General features: G+C 39.7%; 1 protein-coding gene across 1 annotated transcript in view; it reads right to left on the bottom strand.

The window, feature by feature from the left end:
• ANO9 (anoctamin 9) overlaps positions 1 to 26394 on the bottom strand; it is a 53270-nt gene that overhangs the window by 10374 nt on the left and 16502 nt on the right. Inside the window, exons 3-20 of the mRNA XM_088146136.1 lie at positions 23788 to 23904; positions 23310 to 23458; positions 22518 to 22570; positions 20160 to 20218; positions 19667 to 19749; positions 18953 to 19087; positions 16244 to 16340; positions 14153 to 14213; positions 13593 to 13675; positions 10883 to 10987; positions 9785 to 9949; positions 9664 to 9700; positions 9284 to 9395; positions 7173 to 7230; positions 6507 to 6604; positions 4597 to 4751; positions 2652 to 2804; positions 1868 to 2015 (exon numbers count right to left, since the gene is read on the bottom strand). Of these exons, the coding sequence (XP_088002262.1) occupies positions 1868 to 2015; positions 2652 to 2804; positions 4597 to 4751; positions 6507 to 6604; positions 7173 to 7230; positions 9284 to 9395; positions 9664 to 9700; positions 9785 to 9949; positions 10883 to 10987; positions 13593 to 13675; positions 14153 to 14213; positions 16244 to 16340; positions 18953 to 19087; positions 19667 to 19749; positions 20160 to 20218; positions 22518 to 22570; positions 23310 to 23458; positions 23788 to 23904 (1868 nt within the window). The remainder of the gene's footprint in view (positions 1 to 1867; positions 2016 to 2651; positions 2805 to 4596; positions 4752 to 6506; positions 6605 to 7172; positions 7231 to 9283; positions 9396 to 9663; positions 9701 to 9784; positions 9950 to 10882; positions 10988 to 13592; positions 13676 to 14152; positions 14214 to 16243; positions 16341 to 18952; positions 19088 to 19666; positions 19750 to 20159; positions 20219 to 22517; positions 22571 to 23309; positions 23459 to 23787; positions 23905 to 26394) is intronic.

Raw genomic sequence — 26394 nt, 5'->3', positions numbered from 1 at the left:
TCAGTGATCTAGCTGTTAAACAACTCTTGTAGCATCACCTTCTGGGCATGTCCCAAGAGGAAGGACTAGATCCATTCCAAAACAATGGCCCCATGACCCAACCCCACCAGAAGGCCCAGAAACATACCATGGTTGACAGTATCAAAAGCTGCTGAGAGGCCCAGGAGAACTAGCATGGTGGTATTCCTCCACACCTACCTCCACACCTACCTAGGTGACCCAATCAGCCTCAGTACCATATCCCAAATGAAACCCTGATTGAAATTAATCCAGAAAATCAGTTTCATCCAGATGCAGAAAGTGAGTCCACAACCTTCTCAATCACCTTGCCCAAGAATGGAATATTTGATACTGAGTTATAATTAGAAAGGACTTCTGGGTCAAGAGAGGACTTTGTCAGTAACGGTCTTATAGCTGCTTCCTTTAAACATGCAGAACTAATCTCATGCTCAAGGAGATATTTATCACCTTCCTTAACCATGTGGGCAATCTCAACCTAGCCAACTTAATCAACCGGAAAGGAAAGGTTTGAGCAAGCAAGTGGTGGCTCTCGTCTCTCCTAACACTCTGTCCATATCCTCAGGTTCAAGCTGAAAACAATCCATATGAACCTGACAAGCAGCAGCCAAGATAATCTTCTATTACCTGCCCCAGTACTGGAGTCCAAATTGAGGCAAATCTAATCATCTCTGTCTGCAAAGAATGACAAAAAGTGTCCCCATTGAATCTCTGAGTGTTCTAGCTCTCCCTCACTCCGCATCATTAAAGAGGAGACTCTGCACAGTATCAAAAAGCATCACCAGTCTCTTCTGTGCAGAACAGAGGCCGAGAAGTAAGTCCTCTTTGTGGCACCCACTGCCATAGAATGAGATTTCAAATGGACCTGAAAGAAGGTCCTATTCCAAGTCCAGTCCTATTTATCGCAAGGTAGATTTACTCATTATCCTAATTGTTTTGAAGTTCCTATTAGCAACATTGATGTTTCAGATTTCCAACTGCAAGTTAAAATGTCTGTAATCTGACCTAATACTGTAATTTCATTATTATGTGAAACATGGAAGAAAATACTTCATGTGTATGCATCTGGATTAAGTTGCATTTGTAAGTTACTGGGTTCTTTGATGTTCCAACATGGGAGATATTTTTCCTCAGTGCAATACTTTTCATTACAGGGCATGCATGTAATATGATTAAATGAAGGCCACCAATAATAAGACAGTATTAGATTTTTTCTGTGAGGAAAATATACTGATTCTCTCGCACATATTTCACAAAATGTGCCACTCTTTTAAAGGCCATTTTAATTTCCTTTTCTCTACTTTTCAAGCATTGCCTTTTTCGATTAGTTCTAACTTTTTTCTTCATTTTAATCTACCTACCTTTTTATTTCTTCTCTCCACAACCATACATGATGACACACTTGATAGAGAGCCTAACACCAAGAGGCCACATCCACGTGATGCTCTGAACAAACTGTTCAACTACATTTTAGATTGCTGGGTAGTGGGAACCCATCCTCTTCAATGTTCAATGTGAATTCTGGTTCAATGTTTCATGTGAATCAAGGCCACTGAATTGAGTTAATCACAATTATTTACCATGCAAACATTGCCAGAGAAGCAACAGGGCCTGCTACAAATACAAGGTCACTAATCCTAACAAACACACAAGGTTCTTGAAATCCAGTTATATTCCTGTGATGATGATGATGATGATGATGATGATGATGATGATGATCCATATCTTTTATCCCACTAGCCTTAAGCTTAGAGAAAAGTTATGAAAAATATATCTATTTAAATAAAGATCCAACTATAAACTATACATTATATTTAACAGCCATGTTAGGATTTCAGATAATACTAACTCAATGCCAGTATAGTTCTTCTGCTTGCATGGGCTGAATGTATATTTGTACACCTGCATGGGGATGAAATCTGAGGTGATGGCAATAACGAGGCCATTGCCGATTACAGACAGTATACCAATTGCTTCTAGGATATAGTACCAGATACCTGCAAAGGGAATGAGAAACAAAAGAGATATTCTTAGTCAATATGGGGAAGGAGGAGAGTTTGCCCTAATAGTAATCAATCCTTATCCCTGCCCCTCACAGGGAAGAATAGTCCATTTCCTGCAAACTGCTCTGAATACATCGTATTTGTAGAAAATATAGAATATAAATGAACCATGGGCTGTAATGTATTAACTGGAGTAATAAGGATTGATTTCTAATACTCTGAGAGAGAAAGCAATGTGGAAGAATGTGGTGACCTGTGTGTTATTTAGAGAGGACACTGGGAACGTGGTGTAATCGCTTGCGTTCCTCATTTTCATTCTCCAACTAGCATCTAATGGATTTTCTCTGTCGGACCTTCTTGCTATGGCCAAACCCAGCTAAATCTAGACTTGGGAGGCTGTGCTTCACTGTTGTAAGTCAGAAGCTCTGAGGTTGATATATTGCTTTGGACCTCAAAGTCCATCAAAGCGGCTGATTCAATCCCGAGATTCTAACACCTTGCCTAAAAGCAGCTGCATCAAAAGAACACTTGGTAGCACCTTTATTGCAGTAGAATTGCTGCTTTGAGACATCAAGCAGGCCGACCAAGTGGGCTGGGAAAAAAAATCTCTCTCTTTGATCCTCATCTTACCAATGGTGTTAGCTTTCTTGGGCACCATTCGCTTCTGCAGTCTCACCATTTTGATAGCATCCAACCGAATCTCAATAAGGTTATTGACAAAGGCCAGAAGTGGTGCAAGGGGGAAAGCAGCCACGAAAATAGTGGTGAAGCTGTACTGGATCACTGAGGATATAAAAAAGAGGCTGAAAAGAGGCAACAAATTAAAGAGCACGAGCTTTCAATTACTAAATCTGCTAGGCCAGAAGAGACATGTATATCCTAGTCCAAGAGCTTGCAGGTGATATAGCACACTGACGTCCACTCCTTTTCCAAGGAAAACATTATCTGACATTGAAAAACCTTATGGGAAGCTTAAGCTTTTGACTGACAATGCAAGAAACAGAGGTCCAAGGCAAGAACTACTGTTGTTGCAATGGCTGTGTGGCTTCTGCAATTCTGGAAGGGTACTGAACAGAAGGGTCCAAAGTGGTCCTGTGCATTAGCATCCTGGAAGGTTGAACTTCCATGCACAGTGGTACCTCTAGTTACGAACGCCCCTCCTTACGAATTTTTCAAGATACGACCAGCTCGGGCCCCCAAAATTTACCTCTACTTGCGAACTCCGCCTCTACTTACGAACCGGATCCGCGGCCATTTTCCCTGCTGCCACACGGTTGCGGCTTCCTGTGGGTGAGATCGCGGTAGCAAGGAGACGTTCGGTGAGGCTTGTGGTGTGTTTTGTGGCGTTTGGAAGGTTTTTGTGGCGTTTGGAAGGTTTTTGAGGTTTAAAAATAAAATGCATATGTTTCAGAACTGTTTAGCCATATTTACATTGAACCTTATGGGGGAAATAAGGTGCCATCTCAGGACCATCTGAGACATGGAAGTGGAAGAAGGAAGGAGGCTGGACTCAAACCTGAGCCAACAGAGGAGGAATCCCAAAGAAATCAGCATTTTGAGGGGAAGAGATGAGGGGAAAACGGGGTGCGACCAAATTCGGAGGGCGGATTAGCCGTATTTACATTGAACCTTATGGGGAAATTTGCCTCATGGTGCGGCCAAATTCGGAGGGCGGAATGGATTAACTGTATTTACATTGAACCTTATGGGAAACTTTACCTCGACTTGAGACCAACTCGAGTTGCAACCAGAGTCATGGAACGGATTAAGTTCGTAACTAGAGGTACCACTGTATTTAACCACAACACAACTCAGAGAATGTTCATTAATATTCAACATGTCACTAAAAAAATGTCACAAAATGAACAGTAGATGGGACCATTTCCTAGTGTAAAAAATTTACAAAATCAACCTTCAGGATATAAGAATTGCTATAATCACCAAAAACGAAGAAATGAGCATTGTAACCTGAAAGTAGTTTAAGAAAAATATCAAAGATAGTGAGATGTAAGACTTTATATGAAGATTCAAATTAACCAGAAGTGGGTGTCAACTACCCAAAAGAACTCTAAACACAGTTACCAGAATTGGCCGGCATGAATAGAATATTATGTGCAATTGGCAAATCAGGAGAATTTTTCAGAATTTAGCTTTTCTTGAAACAACAGCAATCTGTGCCATTCAGAAGTTTAGTATTTCAGGTTCTATCAGCCTCAACTAAGTTTGCCCCATGGCAAAACAGTTGGGGAAATTAGCATCCAATACTGTTGGAAAGTTTCCATTGCTTTTCTTAACTGCACGGAGGATATACAAATTGGATTCAGATGTTAACATTCTCGCTGTGATCAAGAACATATTTCTTTCAAATAATTGGTGGTAAGAGGAACTGAAGGCAATGCAACAATACTGCTATAGTATTCCATTTTCACATTCCTCAAAACCTCACATAGACTTGACTGACAAAACAGCCAGTGCTCTAATCCTAGTGGGACCACCCTGGCAGGTTGCTGAATTCCATCTTTGCTGAGCCTTATAATTCAGCATCGTGTGAGCCTTTCCACTGAATTTCACTTACTCATCTCCATATATTCATCAAACAAAGTGAAGGCATTGACTTCATTGAGCCGATAGTTCCATAACCATTCCTCCTTGCACAGGTCCTGGGACATCTGTTCCATGTTAATCCTTGGGGGCTTTTTGCACAGCAGACGGCACTTGTAGGTTATCCAGCTGAAGGGGCAAACGTGTAACATTAAGGAAGGCAAGATTCAAAAGAAGGCATCTGTGGGCTGTCAAGGTGCTCATGAATATACACTCTTAAAGATGCTAACAGTAAGCATAGTCCACCCTTCCCACAACCTGATGCCTTCCCCAAATGTGGGGCCACAACTTCCACCTTCCAAAATCCTCAGGTAACAAGGTTGCCTTTCCTTTTCACAATTCTTTGATAAATAGTATTTTTTTATAAAGGCTTAGAATATCTATGCTCTGAACACTTCACAGATCTCTCTCCAAATAGTCATTTGAATGTTTCTGCAAAGAGACCAGTTCTTCACAGGCTTGATTCACATTGGAGGTAACACTTCTGTTCCCTTAGTATGTATGTATGTATTTCAATTTATATAGCCACCCATCTCACTTACATGACTCTGGGTGCCTCACAAGTTAAAAAAAAGCAAAAACAAACTCACATAAATAAAATTTAAAACATTAAACCAATTAACCAGAAACATTTTTAAAAAGTGCAGGAGCGTGCCAACCTAAAGCTCACAGACAATATAGCTATCTTGTAGGCTCCCCATGTCCACAGGATCTCCAGGCTTGATGGCACAGTTAGGTTGGAGCCAATCTAACCTCAGGGGGGATGATGTTGCAAAGGGTGGGTGCCACAGCAGAAGAGGCTCTCCTCTGGGTCCCATCAGATGGAACTCTTTTGTAGATGGGACCTGCACCATGCCTCTTCTGTATAATGTAGGAACTCTTGGAAAATAACTGGCTGTGTTCCATTCAAGAAGTGGGGCAGTTCCTAAAAACTTGCTTCTCTATATGTGATGAGCTGGGCGATCACCAGAGCAGGAACCATGTTGTGGTCCTCAAAGCCCCAGAGAGATTTCAGTTGTCAGCTGAAATCTGACAATATATTTCCAATCAAACTGCATTGGAAGAAGAAAGAAATCAGATGGTTTAAGTTTCAGATAGCTTTAATACACCTTTCCACTGCAAAGCAAACAAAAACTGTGCCTACTCCCCCAAAGTAATCAAAATCCTGCAGAAAGCAGCAGCCCTGAACATCATCATTATGTCACCGCACTGCCCTCTGGCTGCTGGAAACAAAAAGTTTTTTAAAAAGTGCAGAAGCTGCCTGATTTTAACACAAGGAATATTTGTGATATGATGACTGCAGTTTATAAGATCGAGATGCCCTCAAATAGGATTCCCACAATGAGGCAAATTGTTGCAACCATGTGTACAAGCCCTTAAGCACAGGCACGTGAATGAAGCCCTCACCCTCACTCCCTACTTCCAACTGCTTATGCAGAGCTGTCACAGGCATGCCTGGGAGCAGAATCACAAGAGTAAAAAAAAAAAGAGAGAACAGAATGTTATTATTCTACAGTCCCCAACTCCAAGAGAGCATCCTTCATCTAATGGTTCTCCAACTGTTTCATATAAAAATGCAGACAACATGTCACAGGCAGAGGGAATTCCATTGCAGGATGTCCTATCCCAGAGTTAGATGATATAAGCATATGGACTGAACCATGTTTTCCAAAAGAAGAGAAACTCCACCCAGATTCCTAGATATTAGGCAACCTGGTTTGAAAGAACAAAACTCCTTCCTTGCCCCGAAGCCAAGGAAGAAGCACAATTCATCATTTCTTTTCCCAGAACTGAAATTATTATTGCACACATACAGTAGTTTCACTTGAGCTGTAACTGCGCAATGATCTGGAAAAAAGAGGGAGCTGGATTTGATCTACTTACGGAAGCAGGTACTCCACAAGGTTGCTCAAGGTTTGCTTTAATATCATAATGACAGCCATCTGAATGAAAAGGTCTGTAATGCAGCCGCTAGGATGACACTAGAAAAAGCAAAAAAAAAAAAAGGAATGTTTTGTAACTAAAGGCTGCTTCTAGTGTCATTTTTGGTACTCTCGCTCTGCAAAAGGCCAGAAAATGGTGCGTGTCTCCATATTTTTTACATTTTTATCTGGCTTTCCCTTTCAAGAGCTCAAAGTGGCATACAAGGTCCTTTTTTCTCCACTACCCATTTTATCCTCTCACAAATCATCTGACAAAACATTATATTGAGAGAGAGTGATCAACCCAATTACTTCCACAACTACTACTTCCACAGCTAAGTGGGTGATCTGAACTTGTCTTATGCATCTCGCATCCACACCTACCCATTACTGTCATGAACACATGTATTAGGATACCTCCTGCAACTTTCTGGTGATTTTTTAATAGAAATTTCAGGGTGCAAGGCAAAAGTTATCGTGAGATTTAAGCAACAGAATAGTTAACCTCCATCTGGTATCAAGATTTAAACCACCCCAATCTGCTAGGATATGAATGAAAAGGCCAGAGAGACTAAATTAATAGGAGATAAAGAGAGATAAAAGGGATTATTGTGGTAAAGTAACTTACTTCTTCCAGTCTCCATTTGCCAGCCACACGTACATAAGACCCTGGACGGCCATTAATCCTAATAAAAAAGTGAGATTAAAATACAATTGTTAATCCTAATGACAGTTTTGATCAACATCATGTGCAAAATGATAGATGTAAAGAATTTCAGTAGAGTTAAAAAAACAGTACCTCAAACATCAAAAACTAGAGTCATATCTACAAAGGGCATGGATAAACAAAGAAATGAGGAAAGGAATCCTATATCATATCCTATATCAGCTGTGCCAATGATGATCTAAACCATAAACAACTGTGTGTAACGCACTACACTTAATCCAACCTCTTCTCCTTCCCAGCAGAAATATACACCATCCATGTTGCTTGCTTGCTTGCTCATTCATTCAATTTATATAGCTGAGTTAACAGTCACAGAATTAAAATAACAAAAAACAAAGCACATATAAATGACCAAAAACAAGAGTAACAAAAAAAACAATAAAATAAGTTAAAAAACAATTAAAACAATTAACCATAAAACATAAACACAGGAGAGAGCCAACCAGCAGCTTACAAACAATACAACCATCTCACAGGCTCCATACTTCCACAGGATCCCCAGGCATGATGGCAAATCCACGTCTTCAGGGCCTTCCAAAAGGCCAACAGGGTCAGGGCCAATCTAACTTCATGGGGGATGATGTTTCAGAGGGCAGGTGCCATGGCAGAAAACGCTTTCTTCCTGGGTCCCATCAGGTGAAACTCCTTAGTAGATGGGACCTATAACATGCCCCTTCTGCTGGACCTGATGGGATGGTTATATGTAATTGGGGAGAGACAGTCCCTCAAATAACCTGGGCCCATACTATGTGGGGCTTTATAGGTCACAACCAGCACCTTGAATTGAACCCAGAAGCAAACTGGCAACCAGTGCAGCTTGCAGAGCAGAGATGTAATGTCTGCTGATCTTAGAGCACACATAATTGCCCACACTGCCACATATTGCATCAGTTGCAGCTTCCAAATGCTCTTCAAGGGCAGCCCCATGTACAGCTCATTACACTAATCCATCTGGGCACGAGTGACAGAGAGTAGAGCCTCCTGATCCAGGAATGGGTGCAAATAGTGCACAATCCAAAGTTGCACAAAGGTCCTCCAAGACATGACTGCCACTTGCTCCTTGAGCAAGAGTTGTGAGTTCAGAAGGACCTCCAGATTGTGTACAGGGTCTGTTTGGGAAAATTCCACCAATCCCTTACCAAAGATGGTAAGTTACCATCAGAGATGATACGTGCCCAAACCCAAAGCCACTCAGTCTTGCCAGGATTGTGCTGAAGCATGTTATTCCCCATCCAAACCCCCACAGCCTCCAAACATTGAGACAAGACATCAACAGCACTGCTTAATTCACCAGAGGTGGAGTTGTACAGCTGGATATCATCAGCATATTGATACCACACCCCATGCCACTGGATGACCATTCTCAATGGTCTTGTGTAGATGTTAAACAGGAGTGGAGAGAGTACCAAACCCTGTGAACCCCCACACAGTAGGGCCCGAGGGTGGAACCTCTCGCTCCAGATCAATACCAACTAGAACTGGCCAGAGAGGAAGGAAGAGAAGCAGCATAATACAGTGTGGCCCATCCCCAACTCCCACAGCCAGTCCAGAAAGATACTATGGTCAATGGTAATGAAATCTGCCGAGAAGTCAAGTACTGCAAGGATGGATGCACTACCCCCATCCTGCTCCCACCAGAGGTCATCCAAAAACATAACCAATGCTGTTTCAGTCCCATGCTCAGGTCTGAAACCCAATTGAAAGGAGTCCAGATTATCTGCTTCATCCAGGATCTGCTAAAGCTGCTGCATGATCACTTTCTTAATAACCTTCCCTAAAAAAGGAAGGTTGGATACTGGATGAAAATTGTTTCTAACAGCAAAGAGACCTCCAATCTATATGTAAAGTTCCAACAAACTTTAGGAAAGGATCATCCTTATTCCCATTTTACAAATCATTTTACAGAAAAAAATGCGGCAAAGTTTTAACTGAAACTCAGATCTTGAGATTCAGCTCTAACACTTGCAGTTGCCCAATACCTAACTCTCCCAAGTTTACTACTTACTGTTTACCTCCCTAGGAAGAAAGCAATGTAGATCAGAGAAGAGAAATGGGTGAAGAACTGGAAGGTGAAGACTTTAATTGTATAGTTTTTCTCTTGCTCGCTGAATGATCTTGGTTTCTCTGGAAATAAAGGTACAAAACTGCACTCAGCTAGAGTCCTTGGAACATCTGACCTTGGAACATCTGATCTGATCATGCATGCCTTACTCAGTTTCAAGAAAGCATTTCTCATGCAGCATGGAACATCCTTTTATCCTGTCTTGAGCCACAGAAGTTACAGTCCAAAAGAGCTGGGCAGCACAGGTTAGGACAAGCTGCTCTACAGTCATTCAGTACATATATATTTCAAGTAGAAGGATGAGTGCACACAGAATTGGGTGTTTCTTACCTAGATCACAGAGAAACAGTGCAACATGCCTGTTCACCTGCAATAGAAATATAAATTATACAAGTGCAGAGCACCTGCAAAACAGACAGCTGCAAAATAAGTGGCAAGTATGACTCTGTACCTTGTTCATAATGACGATGCTCAAGTAGTGCAACACTGCACCTGTCAGGACTGCCACCGTAGTGGCTCGCTCTTGAAGGAATTCTGAGTTAGACTGAGTAAAGATTATTGTCGCCACAACCCGGTAGATGACTAAGGCATGGGCAATCCCAATCAGCACACAGATCTAAAAAAAATAAGACTGTACTGATAGCACTGAAGAGGAGAAATGCAAGCAGCAGAGGAACAATGGAAGGCCATCTGGTACACCAGTTTCAGGTAAGCATGATGAATTGAATCTAATCAATTCCATCTAAAGAAATGGTCTGTGGCCTATATTGATTAAATAATGAAGTTATTAGTCTTTACAGTACCTAAACTCTATTGTTTTGGTGCTGATTAAGTCACACTATCTCTCTGAAAACTTTGTTTGTTTGTTTTGGTTTTATAGGAAGGTGGAACAGAAGATGACCTGATACTCTTTTGCAAATCTTTTCTCTCAGCCATTTCCTATCAGTAGAAAATTATGCTACATTTAGATTTTGGAAATAATTTTTTAAAAATAAAATTTCCAAATTTCTCATTTTGGAAAAGTTGTCCTGCTAAATTATGAAACAGTACAAATAATCTGGTGATTTGACTTGGGATGGGGAGGGAAGACGCCAAGCGTGGGCATGGCTAGCCCCTTAGAGGCCTGTCATCTGCGGCTCTGGAACCACAGCCTCTTGGACTTTCTTTTTTCTTTTGGTAATGCTTTTCATGTTTTATGTAATTTTGTATACATTTATTGTTTTAACCGATCTTGTGAGCCACCCAGAGTCCCCCATTAGGGGGAGATGGGTGGAGATAAATCAAATACATACATACATACATACATACATACATAAGGGGCAAATTCCAGTTCCAACTGGAAGGGAAGGTCTAGGTTGTATTTTCATAACAGCTTCCAATATTTGGAACTTCTTGGGGAGTACCACAATGGCCAGAATGAATTTTTTCCCTACTTTCCTAGCTCCAGAATGGGGTCCTGTTGGCTGGGGAGTTCTGGGAGTTGAAGTCCACATATCTTAAAGTTGCCAAGGTTGAGAAACACTGCATTAGAGAAATAATATCCACATACCATAATGAGAACTAAGATAAGCACAAGTATACTGCGGATGTATGAATGTTGATACTCCTTGGAGGTATTTTCAGAGTTACTGATGAGCTCCAATGCCACTTCCTCCTACAGAAAGAAGTACAGTTGCACTGAAAACTCTTGTTAAGGTTTCCATTTGCATTAAAGGTGGAAAGAAAACATCACTATTTGTTCTGTTCAAAAAAAAGGCTACGAGGAAGAAGGTTTCATAACATTATATCTTCTGACTCAGCTTTTTCACTGCCATCAACTCTGTGATCCCAGCAGTAACAATAATCACACTTTTCTCAAATACTTGAAGAGGCTTTAAAATTCTCAGGTGATTAAAGTGAAGAGAGAAGCTTATCCCTTGTTCCAATTTTATGACATGATGGCCTGTTGTAGCCAATGAGACTTGGCTTTAAAACAATGCTTGAAATCAGAATTTGAATTAGGGCAATATTTCAGGGACAAATTCTGGATTTTAAAAAATATGTATACTCTATTCAGCAGCAACATGGTGAGTGATTAGTTTGCTGCTTACTTTTGCCCCTCTCCTAACTCTGCAGCCAAAAAGTCAATGGTGTAGTTGGGAGTGTGAGAATTTCAGTTCAGCCATACTAATAAGATCCATCAGTAGAATATTATGACTATACAGGACTGGCCTATGCAGCCTAAATTCTGACATCTGTGTGAAAGCATATTAGCTATCTGTGCAAATTATCCTCAGAATCTAAGAGCCAATCAAATAATTCAGCAATTGTAAAATTATAATTTCTATTTCATAGGAGATGGAAACCTTCTATGTTAAATTTCCTCAAGTATATGCTGTCCTTAGCCCAACCAATAAGATTGGAAATCTCTTTTCCTAAGAGATTTTTGGGTCATTTTGCTCAGTCGGGTAGTCCTTGCTTGACAACCACAACAGGGACCGGAAAATTCATTGTTAGGTGGGGCGATTGTTAAGCGAGGCATCACATGACCGAACTGATTTTATGTCATTTTTTGCAGTGGTTGTTAAGCAAATCACTGCAGTTGTTAAGCAAATCACATGGTTCCCCATTGATTTTGCTTGCCGGAAGCTGGCTGGGAAGATCTCAAATGGTAATCATGTGACGACGGGACACTGCAACTATCTTAAGTGCAAGCTGTTTGCCAAGCACTTGGATCGTGATCGCGTGACTGCTGGGGTACTGCGACAGTCATAATCATGTGACAGTCATGTGAGGACTGGTCATAAGAAGCTTTTTAGTGCTGTTGTAACTTTGAATGGTTGCTAAATGAATGGTCGTTAAACGAGGACTACTTGTACTGTGACATGCAAAAGTCTTCTTTAGGGTTATGTGAGGAACCTATGTCCACATTCCGTGTGAGCTAGTCTTTATTTCATACTTATCAAGCTAATATCTGAAAGAGAACATAATTATCCTTTGGTTTTTGTTATACAGTTCTCAAAAAAAAAAAAAATACAGACATGAGAGAACTGAATCTAAAAGTATGCAAAACATTTGCAGACAAAGGCAGAAATGGGGCAGAAAGATGTTGGGCTGCAAAACAATTCCCAGGTTGTTGAAATAAAAACAGGCAAATACTTCCTGTTTCCACATCAGGACCTTTTCCCTGGAAATGCCAGAGACAGATCTATAAATCAAGGACTGAACATGAGAAGCTACTTTATACAGAGTCACACAATTGGCCCAAGTAATCAAATATTCTCTTTCAATCCAGAGATCTGAGATTGTTCTAGATGGATATGATGCAGCTAAAAGCAATTATGAGAAGTATATGTGACCACCAGTCTCTTTCACCTCAATTACCAACATTCAAAGTTGCCTGATACAGAGTTTAACTCACCACCATTTATTCTATCCTGAACAACTCTGTAGGCAGTTTGATTTAAGAACTATGGTGCCTATATATAAAGGTCCTAGTTGTCCCAGAAAAATCACAAAATAAGCTTCTTTAAAGAACCTTCAGAAGAAGCTGGAGAAATACATGATAAAGAATAATGCATAGTCAACAATTTACTTTATTAAATGAAAGGCACAGACCTTCCTGAAACTGAGCTGACAGACAATCCCACAACTACCATTATTACTCTTTGTTTCACTTCTGGAACCACAATTCGAGGACAAGAGAACATTTCTAGGAATCTCAACTGGGACTGATGTTCAGCAGTTATAGAGCTCTTTTACTGATCTCTGCCTCAGTGCAAAATTGCTGAAGTTTCTACCAACATTTTCAAGTGGTATTAGTATTAATACCAGGTGGCAGTCAGCAATATAGCATCTGTAGCACTACTAGATGATGCCCAGTGCAACCTCCCTATCAGTTAGGAAAAAAAATGGTGAATGTTTACTTGTTAGGCAAATACAATAAGATCTCTGTGATTTTGCATGAGATCTCTTTGAGCATTTAGAGCATGTAAATCCTTTTAATTTAATTTCAATTTTTGGTGTCCACAATGCTGCACAAAATTGCATAATAGGACTCTGTTGGGATTTGGGGCCCATTGCCTAAAAAAAATTGCTGACTCTTGGTCTAAGAGGTAAGCAGAAGTGTTAACTCCTTATTTTTATTTTGTGATATGTGAGGTTAGATATCAGCACCTGTCTAGTGGCTGCACTTTTACTAGAGCTACTACCGAAGAGTTTTTTCTTGCTACCAGAGGTAATAGGAATGTGCTTACGAACCAGAAAAGAACTGGCCTTACCTCTTCTTCATCCCACTGATACATATTCCAACCACTGACAACTTTAGCTCCCTGTCTCTTCCATAGCTCCAAAAATACGGTGGCTGTACATTAAGGACAAAACATAAGATAAAGAAAGAGAGAGAGTGAGAGAGAGCACAAAAGCACCATTTTCAATCTCTAGCATGAATCCCCCACTCAGTTATTCTGCACAGTACAGGGCAATCCATTTTATAAAAGGGATCTAGAAGGCATTTAAGAGCTGCCACAACTGTGCTTTATAGAGTTATGCCTCCTATCCAACTACTCCCCAGGTCCAATCCTGCTTAGCTTTTTGAGACCAGCCAAGGTCCAAGGTATGCCAAGGGTATAATTTCTAAGGAAAAGCTAAGAATATAATGAAACATATATGATGATTTGTTTCCCATAAGGTATTCCATATTCTGTTAGCAGAATAAGAAATTTAAAATATGTTGGCAATGAAGAGGAGAGAGAATTATCCTGTGGACAGAAAGGAGCTTGCATTTAAAAACAGCATTCCTCATTAAACCCGAAACAGATCAACCATACTGCAAGCTTACCCCAGACGGCCATAAACATTGCAAACATTACTGTCCTTTCATTGTCAAGCAAATGGGTGATCTAAATGGTGTAAAAAAGAGAAGAGGCTAGCATTCTTTGGAAAACAGTGTATGGCATAATTACTGGGTTCACATATCATGCTTTGTTTAATCATGGGTTTATTGCATAAGTTATAATTGTCTGGTTCATAGAATTGTCATGTTTCATAGAAAAACATACGAAGCCCAACTTTCAAAAACCACATTATTGTACAGTTCAACACAACATGTGAAAAAAGCCCATAGCATCTCCTTTAAAAATCTGGCCAACTGAAAAATCAGACACACATTGCATCACAATGTTGCTTTTTGTCATTCTGCTTTCTTGATCATATTCCCCTATGGACATTGATGGATAGACTGTTCAACTCTTGTACAGATCTTAGCATCAGGAAGTTTTTTCTTATATTTAAGTGAAATCTAGGCAGCTATAACTGGTATTCATTATTTCTGGTCCTAGTTTCTGTAGCAGTGGAAAATAGTTCCTGTTCATTTTCCTCATGGCACCTTTTTACATACATAAACGCAGATATCACATCACCCCCCCTTAATTTCTTTCAGACGAACCACTCCATGTTCCTTCAGCCTGTCATTTTAGGGCATACCCTCAAATCCCTTCTAGCAGCTATTTCACACTGCTGCCTCATGTTCAGCTCGTTGACAATGTTGACACCTAAGTCTTTCTCCAATGTAGCATTTCAAAGCCATGAATTCTCTATTTTGTACGTGTGTCCTACATTTTTCCTCTCTAAATATTAAACCTTACCTTTCTCCCTTTTAAAGGATATCTTGATCTCTCACCAATTTTCCAATCTGTCCAGTTTAGATTGAAATCTCATTCTGTCATTCTAGACCTCCCAATGTTCTGTCATCCCCAATTTTCTGTTATCCCCAATTATGATAAGCAGCCAGTCCTGTTACCCAGATCATTAATAGAAATGTTGAATAATACTGGCCCCAACACAACTGGCTAGCAGTACACAACTGTCTACTACTGTCCAATTCACTGAAAAGTCCTTAATGATTATTGTCTGAGGGCTATTAGCTAGCCAGTTGGGGATCCACTGTGCTGCCATGCCATCTAAACAACCCTTTAACAGTTTGCCAGTGAGAATGTCATGTAGAATCTTGTCAAACCTTTTGCTGAAACTGAGGTAGATTATATCCCTAGCAGTCACCTTGTCCACTAAAGCAGTCATCTTATCAGAGGAGACAAGATTTACCTCATACAATCTGTTTTGGACAAAGTTATGCTGACTTTTAGCAATCATGGCATTGTCTTCAGGATATTTTTGAAGGAGTATTTGGGGGTCAAGCTAAAGACTATAACTTAAATACATCTTCCCAGGGAAAACAAAACACTGTATATAAATGGAGAGCAAACCCCACTCCATTCTAGCACTGAAGATGTTACCTTGCCAGGTAATGAAACGTTTGCAAGAAAACAACCAAGCTCAGACAACCCTAAGGACTCCATAAACAAAACACTGGTGGAACTATATAGTGTCAAATTAAGCAACTACCCCCTTCGTAAATATACCTTCCAGGGAAACTGAGCTCTCAGCTTAGCCATAAAACATTTAGAAGGCCAAAGTGTGCTGATAAGGTGGGGAAAGTTGCTGGGAGATAAGCAGAGCTTTGGGAAAATAAAGAAAATAACTCCAAAGAAGAAACTATGTTCACAGAATACTGATTCTTTGTTCTTTCAAAATCCCCTTGCCTTTGTAGCCCTACCCCATTATCTGGTAGTTACTCCCTAATGGCCTCACTGACCTCAGTATTGATGCTAAACTCAATGGTTGATAACCACCAGGATCCCTCCCTTTTTTTCCCCCTCCTTTTTGGAAGAAGGGGACCACATTTGCTCTTCTCTGGTCCTTTGGCTCTTCCCTAGTTCTCTCTTGCAAACAGATCAAAAGACACTTTTCTGCAGCCTCCACAGAGAAAGCATAACTAACTGTGAATATTCTGATTTTTGGCAATAGAAAATACTAGAATTATAAGAGCACCACAAGAGATAAGTGAGATATTATATGTAAATAGCATTCTTACCTTGGCATATGTGCAAGTGTCTGATAAAATCCAAAATGGGCACTTCTGGTCACACAGTGGACACATGATGGTAGTGTTGGCCTCACAGATTTCTTTACTAAGTTAGAGAGACAACAAAACTGGACATTTACTAGTTTATTCTCCCTACAATTCACTCGATTCCATAAAAGGGCAAAGGCAGAACAGTGCCTACATAGGTCAATATTGGTTGTCCTTGACTAAAATGCTCATCTATTCTATCCCTGCAAAATTTCATTGACCGTGATCAATTGCTCTACATGTTACATTTTTGGAAATATAGGATGTCCATATTAGGGCAGGAGTTATAAGTTAGCATTCTTGGTCAGCTTGGACAAGTAACATTTAAATGTATTTATCAGCTTCAGGAATTAACTCTCCCAAAGTAGCTCAGAGCTCACAATGTGTTAAAAATATAAAATTCACTCATACTATTATTAGAAACAATCTGATTGGAAACCACCTGAAACACAAAAACATCAGAAAATGTTATCATAGTTGTAAAAGAGTATTTGAAGAAAATACTATAATTATAAAAACAAAAAAAATCAAAGTGTCATTACAACCAAAGCATGACGAATTGCAATTATTTGTTTATCTTTTAAGTTATAATGTGGCATGAAACCAATCCTAGGGAGAAAAAAGTGGGTTGTTAGATACGTCAGTAAGATTTAAGCTGCAAATATTCATACAATCATTAGACTGTAGGAATCTTCAGAGAGCAAAGGGCATATGATGCCATCTCTATGGATACGTGGAATGAGATCACACATATACACACATGTGATTCAGAGGTCAAATCTTCTTGTCCCTTTGTGCCCTCGTCACATAAATAACAAGATGCCAAGTTCACAAATATCCCAGATTCCTATCAAGCACTAAATGGGGAACGTTGTCCAAAACTAAAATACTTTGAGAATGGGTTTAATTGTTGGCCTTCCTTAAGAGCAATGATTATCCATGTTATAATGTCAAGATCCACAATTCCACACCAGATAGCATCTGCCCTATCATGAAATGCCAGATAAAAAGGTAAAGACTCTCTCAAGCCAAGTGTGACTCCTAGTGACTTCATAAACAGGCCCATGTAGTTTTTTTGGCAATAATACAGAACTGGGTTTGCCATCTTCTTCCGAGATGTTTTTTCAACTTCCCAGGCCAGCATATAGCCCTAGGATTTCCTGGCTGTCTCCTACACAAGTATTATCCAGGTTTGGCCTTGCTTAGCTTTTTGAGACTGTATGTTTTTCTTTAGAATCACAGCTCTCTCCCTGACTCAGTCAACAAATGAGTACTGGTCAGATGAAGTGGTAGGATTTGTCGCCAATTGATGGACCAGAAGAAATTCCAGAGCACATTCCCATAACAAATCTCTTCATGGTTAAATGTCTGAGGAAACGTGTCTGCATGTTTTCTATTGAAAAAAAATGTTCAAAAACATGATTACAATGTTGAACTATGCAGTATGCCATTCTATAGCAAGCTGGCAATCATCTTCTGTAACAAAAGAGATGTCACACCCAACTGAATAACTGAGTAGCATTCCAATTCCTGATCGCTGACAGAGATATCATGTATGACATAATACAGATTTACAGGCAAGATAGTTCTTATTATTTGACATTGGATCCTTGAACATTGTCTCCAGACAACCCTCATAGCTCCTCTGGTTAAGCGAAGACTGCACCATTTTTTTCTGGAAGCCTGTTGTACAGCCCATGGAAGATACAGTCATTGGTATGCCAGGAAAAGCTAGCTACTATCAGATAGTTTCTTTATTTGATTGGCTGCACTCTCCCCTTTCAACACTGCTGCAGGATTGTAGGCAATATTCAAAGAACCAGACTTGACTTTTTATAGGTTCATCCAGAGTGGAAAGATATTAGAAGACCCCCAGGATGTTGCTTTAATGGATAAATGTTAGGAAATCATTACTCTAAATAATACTGTATAACATTTCTATCATTTGTTTCTTTACTTAGTGCACTGCATATAATGTCCCCTTTTAAAGTTCATGCTCTTCTAAGAATCCACTTGAAGCTGTCCTTCCATCTTAATAACTGTTCTTTCCCATCTGCTCCCCATATCAGTTATGGGCCTTTTGTTGGTTCCCATATACCAGATTTCCACGGTATACTTGAATGTATCCATATAGAGTGAAGAAAAATCTGACAAATGATTCTGCACCTTTTCCAACTGCTTCTATCCACACAGGAAGGCAGCACCTGGGAAACAGTCCTCCTGGATTATACATGTACTGGCCTCTCAGTCCCAGTGTTACTCCTGAATTGAGTAGGGTTGTATGAGGGGTGAGGAACAAGACAAAAATAACTTTTTGGGCAGTTGGAGGGTTGAGGAAGACTTAGGATTGTTTCAACAGCTGCCTGCTCTTGACTGGAGAGGTCCAATGTGGGTGCAAGACTAGCTTCACAGATTGGAGGGTCTACCAGGAAATGAAGAGGAAACTTAAAGAGGAGAAAGTTGCAGCCTGCTCAAAATCATTGTTCCCTTCCCCAGCCTCAGCTCAAAGATGCTTGTAAATTACAAGAACCAAAGCCAAAAGACCAAGAGAGTGGTTTCTCTTTCTAAACTTTCAAAGGTGGCTACATTCATCATCATCATCATCATCATCATCATCATCATCATCATCATCATCCTGCCATATTCTCACAAGCAAAAAAACTAACTCACCTGACTTGACCGGAACTGAAAGTGATGAAGCCATAGATGAAAAGAATAATACCTGGCACAGCTGCTACTAACAGGATGCGTGTATACCAGCCCAGCCAAGCATAATAAAGGGCAATTTTCTCCCCAAAATATGCTCTGGAAAGGAAAGAGTATACCTTGAAAGGATTCTCCAAACAGTTTTGCTTGCCTTGACATGATATAAACCCTCTAGCTCTGGATCTGAAAGAACTTCCACCGAATGAAACCGTTTCCAAGCCGAGGCCTTGTTTTCCAAAAGCAGTCAGTGGAAGCTATTCCCAGAGGCCAAAATAGCAGATTGCACTGAACACTGGTGAAATCCACTATTTCAGTTTCCAAATACCGGAAACTGGAATGCTAAAGTGTGTTCAAAAGTTGAGTAACACTGGCAAGAGCTGTAGCAAGGTTTAATCTTCAGATCAGGTCAGTTAAATACCAAAGAACCATCCCCTTTCCAGATATCTAAAATGCATGATGTCATAGATGAGTTTCCAGCTTTTGACTGTATGATTTCAATTCAGAATCGAAAAAGGAATACAATTTAAATCTTATTATAATCTGTACATGTTATTTTCCTTTACATGAGGAAATGGAACACAAAAAGCTATCTAAATTAATATGATTATATTTTTATTATAGTAGTTTGTGCATTTTCAAGCATCCTCCATCAGTATTTCCAAATCCTCTGTCCCTTACCTGATTTCTTCAATTGGTTGCCTACAGAAGATTTTTCTCCATTGAGCCCAACTCAATTTCAGAAATTTACCCAGATTTTCTCTCTAGATAAAATAATGTGATTAAACATGTTAAAACTCCTGACAGATTATATATTCTATAAACAATTTCTTCAGTCCTGAGCAAGAAACACTTACAAGATGCTGAATAGATACTGTATATATGGACACAGTTGTTCAAACAAAGCTTTTCTTCTACTGATTTTGTTCATGCATTTCAAATGTATTTTCTGTCATATTTATTTTAGCTTCGTCTAAGCGCCAATAACGCTCCCCTTACCACCACCACCATCACCACCACCGCTGGTACACAGAGAAACTTGTAATGGTGTATCTCTCTGGATCCAGGACTCAGGACAAAAGTCTCAACTTCATTCCTCAACCTAAGCCCACAACTGCTATTTAATTTAACTTCTGTATTCATCACCTTTAGCTTGGCCTTCAGACTTCCTCACCTCATGTAAAGGAAATGCAGTTTCAAACACTTTCTCCTTTATCAGGTCACGAAGCTTCTCTAATAGCAGAAGAGAAACAAGATCAAGACCCCTCCAAAAAAGTGCAGTTCTGCCAGGATATTTCTCAAGTGACTATCCTAAAAAAGTTGAACAAGTACAGTATGTCTCCTTGAAGCATGTATATTTCAGAGCAGCATGCGTATGTATTAGAATGCGCATGTCAATTAAGGCTAATTCATCTATGCTATGCTCTGTTACTCATTCATTTGATAAACATCCTTCCTCCAAGGACTAGAGTAGCATTTTAGCTAAATAAACAGCCCACAAAATAGGTTCAACTGAGATATGGTACGCCAACCTTTTCTAGGGTCAGCTACAAGATTTCATGGCTATCAGATCATTTGTAATTGTTTTAATTTATTTTTAATTTTGGACAAAACAGCTTGAAATAAAATATTTGCTCCTGGTCATTTGACAGCTAATTCCATGGTAATGATTCAGTTTGTTTGGGATGGTGTAATAATCCTGCTGAAAAACCCAGGTTTGCATTATTTGTTTTGTATCTGAAATGCATGACACCATAGATGAGTTTTCATGCAGTTCAGATATTTGTTCACATCTCAGGTGATGACAGAAATAACTACTTTTGCCCAGTTACGGCTGATGAGTCAGTTGCACATACAGTATGTCTGGAAAAAACAGAATGGATTATGTGACACATGCCTTAGTGAGAGAAACTGGATTACTGCAGGGCACACCATGTAAATGTGCCCTTGAAAAGAGTTTGGGAACTTCAGATGATTTAAAAGACAATTGACACCAGCTTTAAAAACAGATTAATATGATCTGTATTCTAGCTCCACTCGTTGCCCGAATATTCTCAGGTGTAATTTACCAGTCTTCAGTGCTAAAGCTCTAAACCAGAGGATGGAGAACCTGCAGTCCACAGATGATGAATCACCACTCTTGTTGCCCTCAGTCAGTAGCTATGCTGACTGGGAGGGAGCGATGAGAATTGTGTTCCCCAAAAACAGGAGATGTTGGGGAAGGTGGCTTTAACAATGAAGGCAGGGATTTATTTATTTGATTTATATCCCATCTTTTGTGCAGGAGCTCAAGGTGTACCCTCCTCCTATTTGGCTCCACAGAGGCTGAAAGGGAATGAACTGACCCAAAGCTACCCAATGAACTTCCATACCTGAGGGTGGACTACAACCTGGGTCTCCCTGTTCCTAGTATAACACCTTAACCACATCATACTCTCTCTCTAGATAGATAGCCACCTTGGAATCTCCCTTATCCCCATTCCTTGCCCCAGAACTTCAGTTAAAAAGAACAAAACAACAAGCAAATCTGAGTGTGTGTGTTCCCCACCACCAGAAGCAAAACTGAGCATGCCCCCCTCCACAGGAGCTGAAACAAAGGAATGACCCAGGAGAAAGAACATAGGGAGTGATAGGGCTACCAGATCTGCACTGCAAAGATTTGAACAGTCATCTAGATAACAGCCCAGGAGTTTTATATACAAAATGTTTCCTGTACCTCTAGAAGTGAGAAGGGAGCTGCAGTAACTGCTATGCCACCTTCTCCTTCACTGCCATGTGATGAGAGACCTTAAAGGGCTCCAGTTTGCTACTTGCTGTGGCAACAGGAAATAAGTGGTCATGTGGCCCTCCTCCTCCCTTTCTCCTCCCTGCCTTCAATTGCCACAGCTGGAGGGGAAGTTCAGCCTCTGAGCTCTCTCACAACTGGGGGACCCATCTAAGAAGTTTGCCTTGGGGCCCAGAGAACTCTAATTATGCTCTTTTGCTTTAAGCCTTCACCATGTTTTGTGTTGAGCTGGAGAGGTTTTCCTGCATAATTCACTGCACAGCACTTGAAGCATGTCTGAAAGAATTGGAAAAGGACATTTCCTGTAGAAGCCTCTTCCATGTATTTTGCTGCTTAACTGGAGATACCTTTTGTATCCAGGTTAAAAAAGTAAAGCATGATCTGGGTACTTCTGAAAGAATTTGAACCTTGGTCTTCCTAGAAACATCATCACACTGCATCCAATCCACCACACTGGCATTACAAATGAAACATTGGACCCTAAAGACATGAGATTGCTTGATTTGAAGTGACACTGATAAAAACTGAAGCTTTTTTTTTCCCAGTTCATCACATCATTACTACTCCTCAGAAGGCAAGACTCAGCTTGCAGATATGGTTACATAAACTAGAACTGGGGAGTGTCTCTGCGTGAGTAATAAAACTGACTGGTGATCACAGTTGCGTTTATAAAAAGGACATTGCAAAATGAAAATGAAATACAAACAGATTGCATTCATGTTAATAAAGAGAAAGATCTTTTCATACCTTTGGTACTCTGAATTTCTGTGTTTTGCAGGATAAAGCTCACAATACGTATCCTAAAACACACAAGAACTGAGAAATAGCAATGCTAGAGTAAGCTGTTCAGAGGCAGGAGTAAATACGACTGGCATTATCCATGACAGAAAAGTATTTCTTCCTGGTATGGAGCTGATTAGGTATATAACTTTTATCCCTGAAAAGGCTGCAATCCTACTTTATCCTGCCAGTGCAGTTTAGAGAAACAAGAGCAAATAGATCCATTTTCTGCAAAATGAAGAAAAGGAGGCAACAGTTCACTAAGGGCTTTGCCAGTGAAGAAGCTGTAAGGATTGACCTCCCTACTTCAGGTCTTCCCTGAATTTTCTATTTTTGGTTTGTTTTTGTTTTTAAAAGTGTCTAATTCTTTCTCTGTATTCTACACAGAAATCTACACAGCTGCTCAGTAGACAGTATAACTTCTCTTAATTTCCATGTACTGTCTAGTAAGTGCAAAGGCCTTCACAAAAACCTCTGTTTAAATGAATTGAATAGTGTTGATGCTTCTGCAGGTTCGAAGTGGCTTAGAAAGTCTTTAGTTAAAGCAATATTCTCCGTGCCAATGCAAACACTTTCTTTAATAATGTCACAAGTGGGGAAAATCTTTCTAATCACGTGGACAGCTACTTCACTTGAGTATGAATGGTATGCACCAGTTGCTGCCGCATGATGGCAGATCCTGTAAAAAACCGGAAAGTTGAGAAGGAGAGATGGATGGATGGATGGATGGATGGATGGATGGATGGATGGCCACTGTACCTTGTTGAAGTGCATGTTGATTGGTAATCTAGTTGCTGTGGAAGCAGATGCCCCAATTCGTTATCAGGATTGTTCAGAAGCCACTGGTATTTTCGGAAGATTCCACTTGGTGCATGAACTCCGTAAAAGAGCTTTTGGTCCTTAATCACCTAAGAATCAGTTAGAAAAATAAATGACATGAAGGCTTATAAGATATCAGTCTAGGCAGAATCCTCAACTCTCATACTCATGAATTTCCCATGAAGATTGCTGCAAAAGCGTTGTGACAGTGCTAGAGAAAAGGCCTGTTAGACAGATCACACCCACTGTATCTAAAGCATGAGCTTGTTGTGCTGCCTGCACCAGCTACCTGACATCAGCTCCATCCTGAGCAAGGAAAGCTGCGGGCCTCTTGTTCATGAGAGCTTCAAACCAGCATGTCAGCTCGATAGCCAGGAAGGTGGTGTCAGCTTCGGGGAGGGGAGGGATGTTATCTTACCTTGATAACAAACCCTTTCTTGTGCAGTTCTTCCAGAAACTTCTTTTTCTTGCGATCTTTCTCACCGTACAGACTGTGATCATCACAAACTAGGACAAAATCCCATTTCCTAGGGAACTGGTCAGAGAAAAATTATCAGTTGAATCAACTAGCAGAAAGTCAATAACCGGCTTTCCTTGCCTCACAGAGTGAAATAATAATTATTATTATTATTATTATTATTATTATTATTATTATTATTTATTAAATGTATATACTGCCTGACCCCCAGTGACTTATTATGTATGGAAAAATATATTATACATATATAATAAGTAGATTATGTATAATAATCTTATTTTTCCCCTTTTAAATAACACTGGAAAGTGTCCATTCATCTCTTCCATGTGTAAACACATGTAAAAAAAATCTACAACTCATTTTATCTCCAAGAGACATGTATATTCATTCACACATCATGCTAAGCATGGTTTCTCTTCATCACTCCTTGATGAACAAAGCTAACACAAACCTGGTAAGCTACAATTTCAGTCAGTAAGATAATAACAAATTGCAGTTCCAAATTGTGATTTACTGCCTGAAAACAAAGCACAATTTGTTCACTGACCCATACGTATATCACCCTAGGACAGAGGTGTAAAGACTTTGAAAACAACTGGGATATGTGGATTTTCCTCCCAATTTTTGCCACACATACCCCTTTTCCTACTAAAAAATGGAAAGGGTGAAGAAAAAACCTCCAATGAAACATTTTCTTTCAGAATAATGAATGCAATAAGATAAGGTGCTCATATATTGCTGTTTTTCATTCCCCAAAATGTTTTCCACATACAAGCATACATGCATATCCCTCATGCTATCCTATATATGGATAAGCAAGGTTATGGAAAGCACAGAAAAGAAATAAGAAAGTTTACCATTTATTATAGCCCCTTTTCTCCTTGTAAACCATCTTTACTTCCATTAGTTTCATAAATTGATTCATCAGACCAAAAAAAATTCTTATGTAGTTTTTTCACTTTTTCTTTGGAGAAACATTCATTCTTTGCAGCAGACCACACAGTATTCATTATTTTTCTACCAGCATTTCCACTTTTTAAAAACTTCTCCATCCATTTTTCCATCTTTAGTAAACATTCTATCAGGTTCTTACCCAAATTCATCTAGTTGTTCTATTTATTTGCCATTTATTTATAACTTGCACTCCCTTTTCCTTGTCAGACACAACTACTGCCTTGGTCTTTGATTCATTAATTTCCAGATTCGTATTCCTCATCACATTATACAATTGAGCTAATAGTCACTGAAAATCATTTGAATTCTCAGCCAACATCTGCACACAAAAGTACATGGACACTGATGTCCCTTATCTATATACCTCTGATGTCACCACAAGCACTCCATATACACTGATCCATAAATATATTATACAACCAAGGGAACTGCACACATCCTTGTCTTATTCACTACTCAGTGTCGAATTATTCACTAAGCATTCCATTTATTCACATGGAAGTTTTTCTTCCATCCTCTACTACTCTTATCACATTCAGGAACCAATCTTCAATTCTCTATTTGTGCAAAGCATTCTGTAACTTATACTGTACACTGTACCATAGGTTTTCTCAAAAACAAAGAATGTGTGAAAGAACACTTATTGGACATTTTTCAATGCCTGCTGAACAGCAACATTCTAATCTGTGCACCCACTACCTGGCATGCAGTTGCACTGCACTCACAATTTTTGTTCACTGTCACCTCTCATACTCTTTGAATCAGAATTCTTCCAACATCTCCCCAGATGCAGTTAACATATTATCATCTGTAATTTTTGCATTCACTCTTACAACCTTTCCTTTTGTGTCAGAGAACAATAGCAGCATTCTTCCAATCTTCAGCCACAGGTGCAGCTTTTACACCAACATTAAACAAGTTGCACAGCCACTGCATAAGCAAACCACATTCATATTTTAACATTTCTACCATTACCCTATCTACTCCTTATAGCCTTACGACTTTCACCATTCTCACAGCATTTATGATTTCCTTTCCATCAATTTTTCCTTAGTGGCATTTGTTTTAATTTGACTTTTTGACATATTGTCATTCCCATAGAAATCTCTAAAGTACCTATCCTGCATTCTCTTATTTGAAGCTTCATCTCAAATCATTTCATCGCTTTTTATTTTTAGCTCAATTTATTCAGAGGAGGTTTTTTGGTATAGCTTTCTTCCTACTTCCAAAACATTTCTTTTATTTTTATCAGAATCACTTGGCATTTCTCTGCCTTTTTTAATCTTAATCATTCATGCTCTCTTTGACCGCATATTATGCTATGATAAAATGTTTTCTATTCACTTGAAATGGGAAGACTTTTATCTAGAATGTGAGAATGCTATCCAGGGGACAAGTGGTGAAGTATATAGTAACTCCCAAATGCCACACAGGATGCCCTTCTGCCTTGCCCTGAGCCATTGCCATTTTCACCAGTGAGGGAAGAAGGAGGCAGCACGGGGCCTGATTTACTGCTGGGCTTATTGCGGATTTTTTATCTAGATGTTGGTGGATCTGCTTTTGACTAAGCCTCAAGGAAAGAAGGAGCACTAA

The sequence above is a fragment of the Python bivittatus genome, unplaced genomic scaffold, assembly GCF_059951505.1.
Source record: "Python bivittatus isolate LINGU-HERP-01145 unplaced genomic scaffold, Pbiv_v1 ctg000480_np1212, whole genome shotgun sequence".
Classification (NCBI taxonomy): Eukaryota; Metazoa; Chordata; class Lepidosauria; order Squamata; family Pythonidae; genus Python; species Python bivittatus.
The sequence above is the reverse complement of the archived record's forward strand: the minus strand, read 5'-3'. Positions and strand labels throughout refer to the sequence as shown.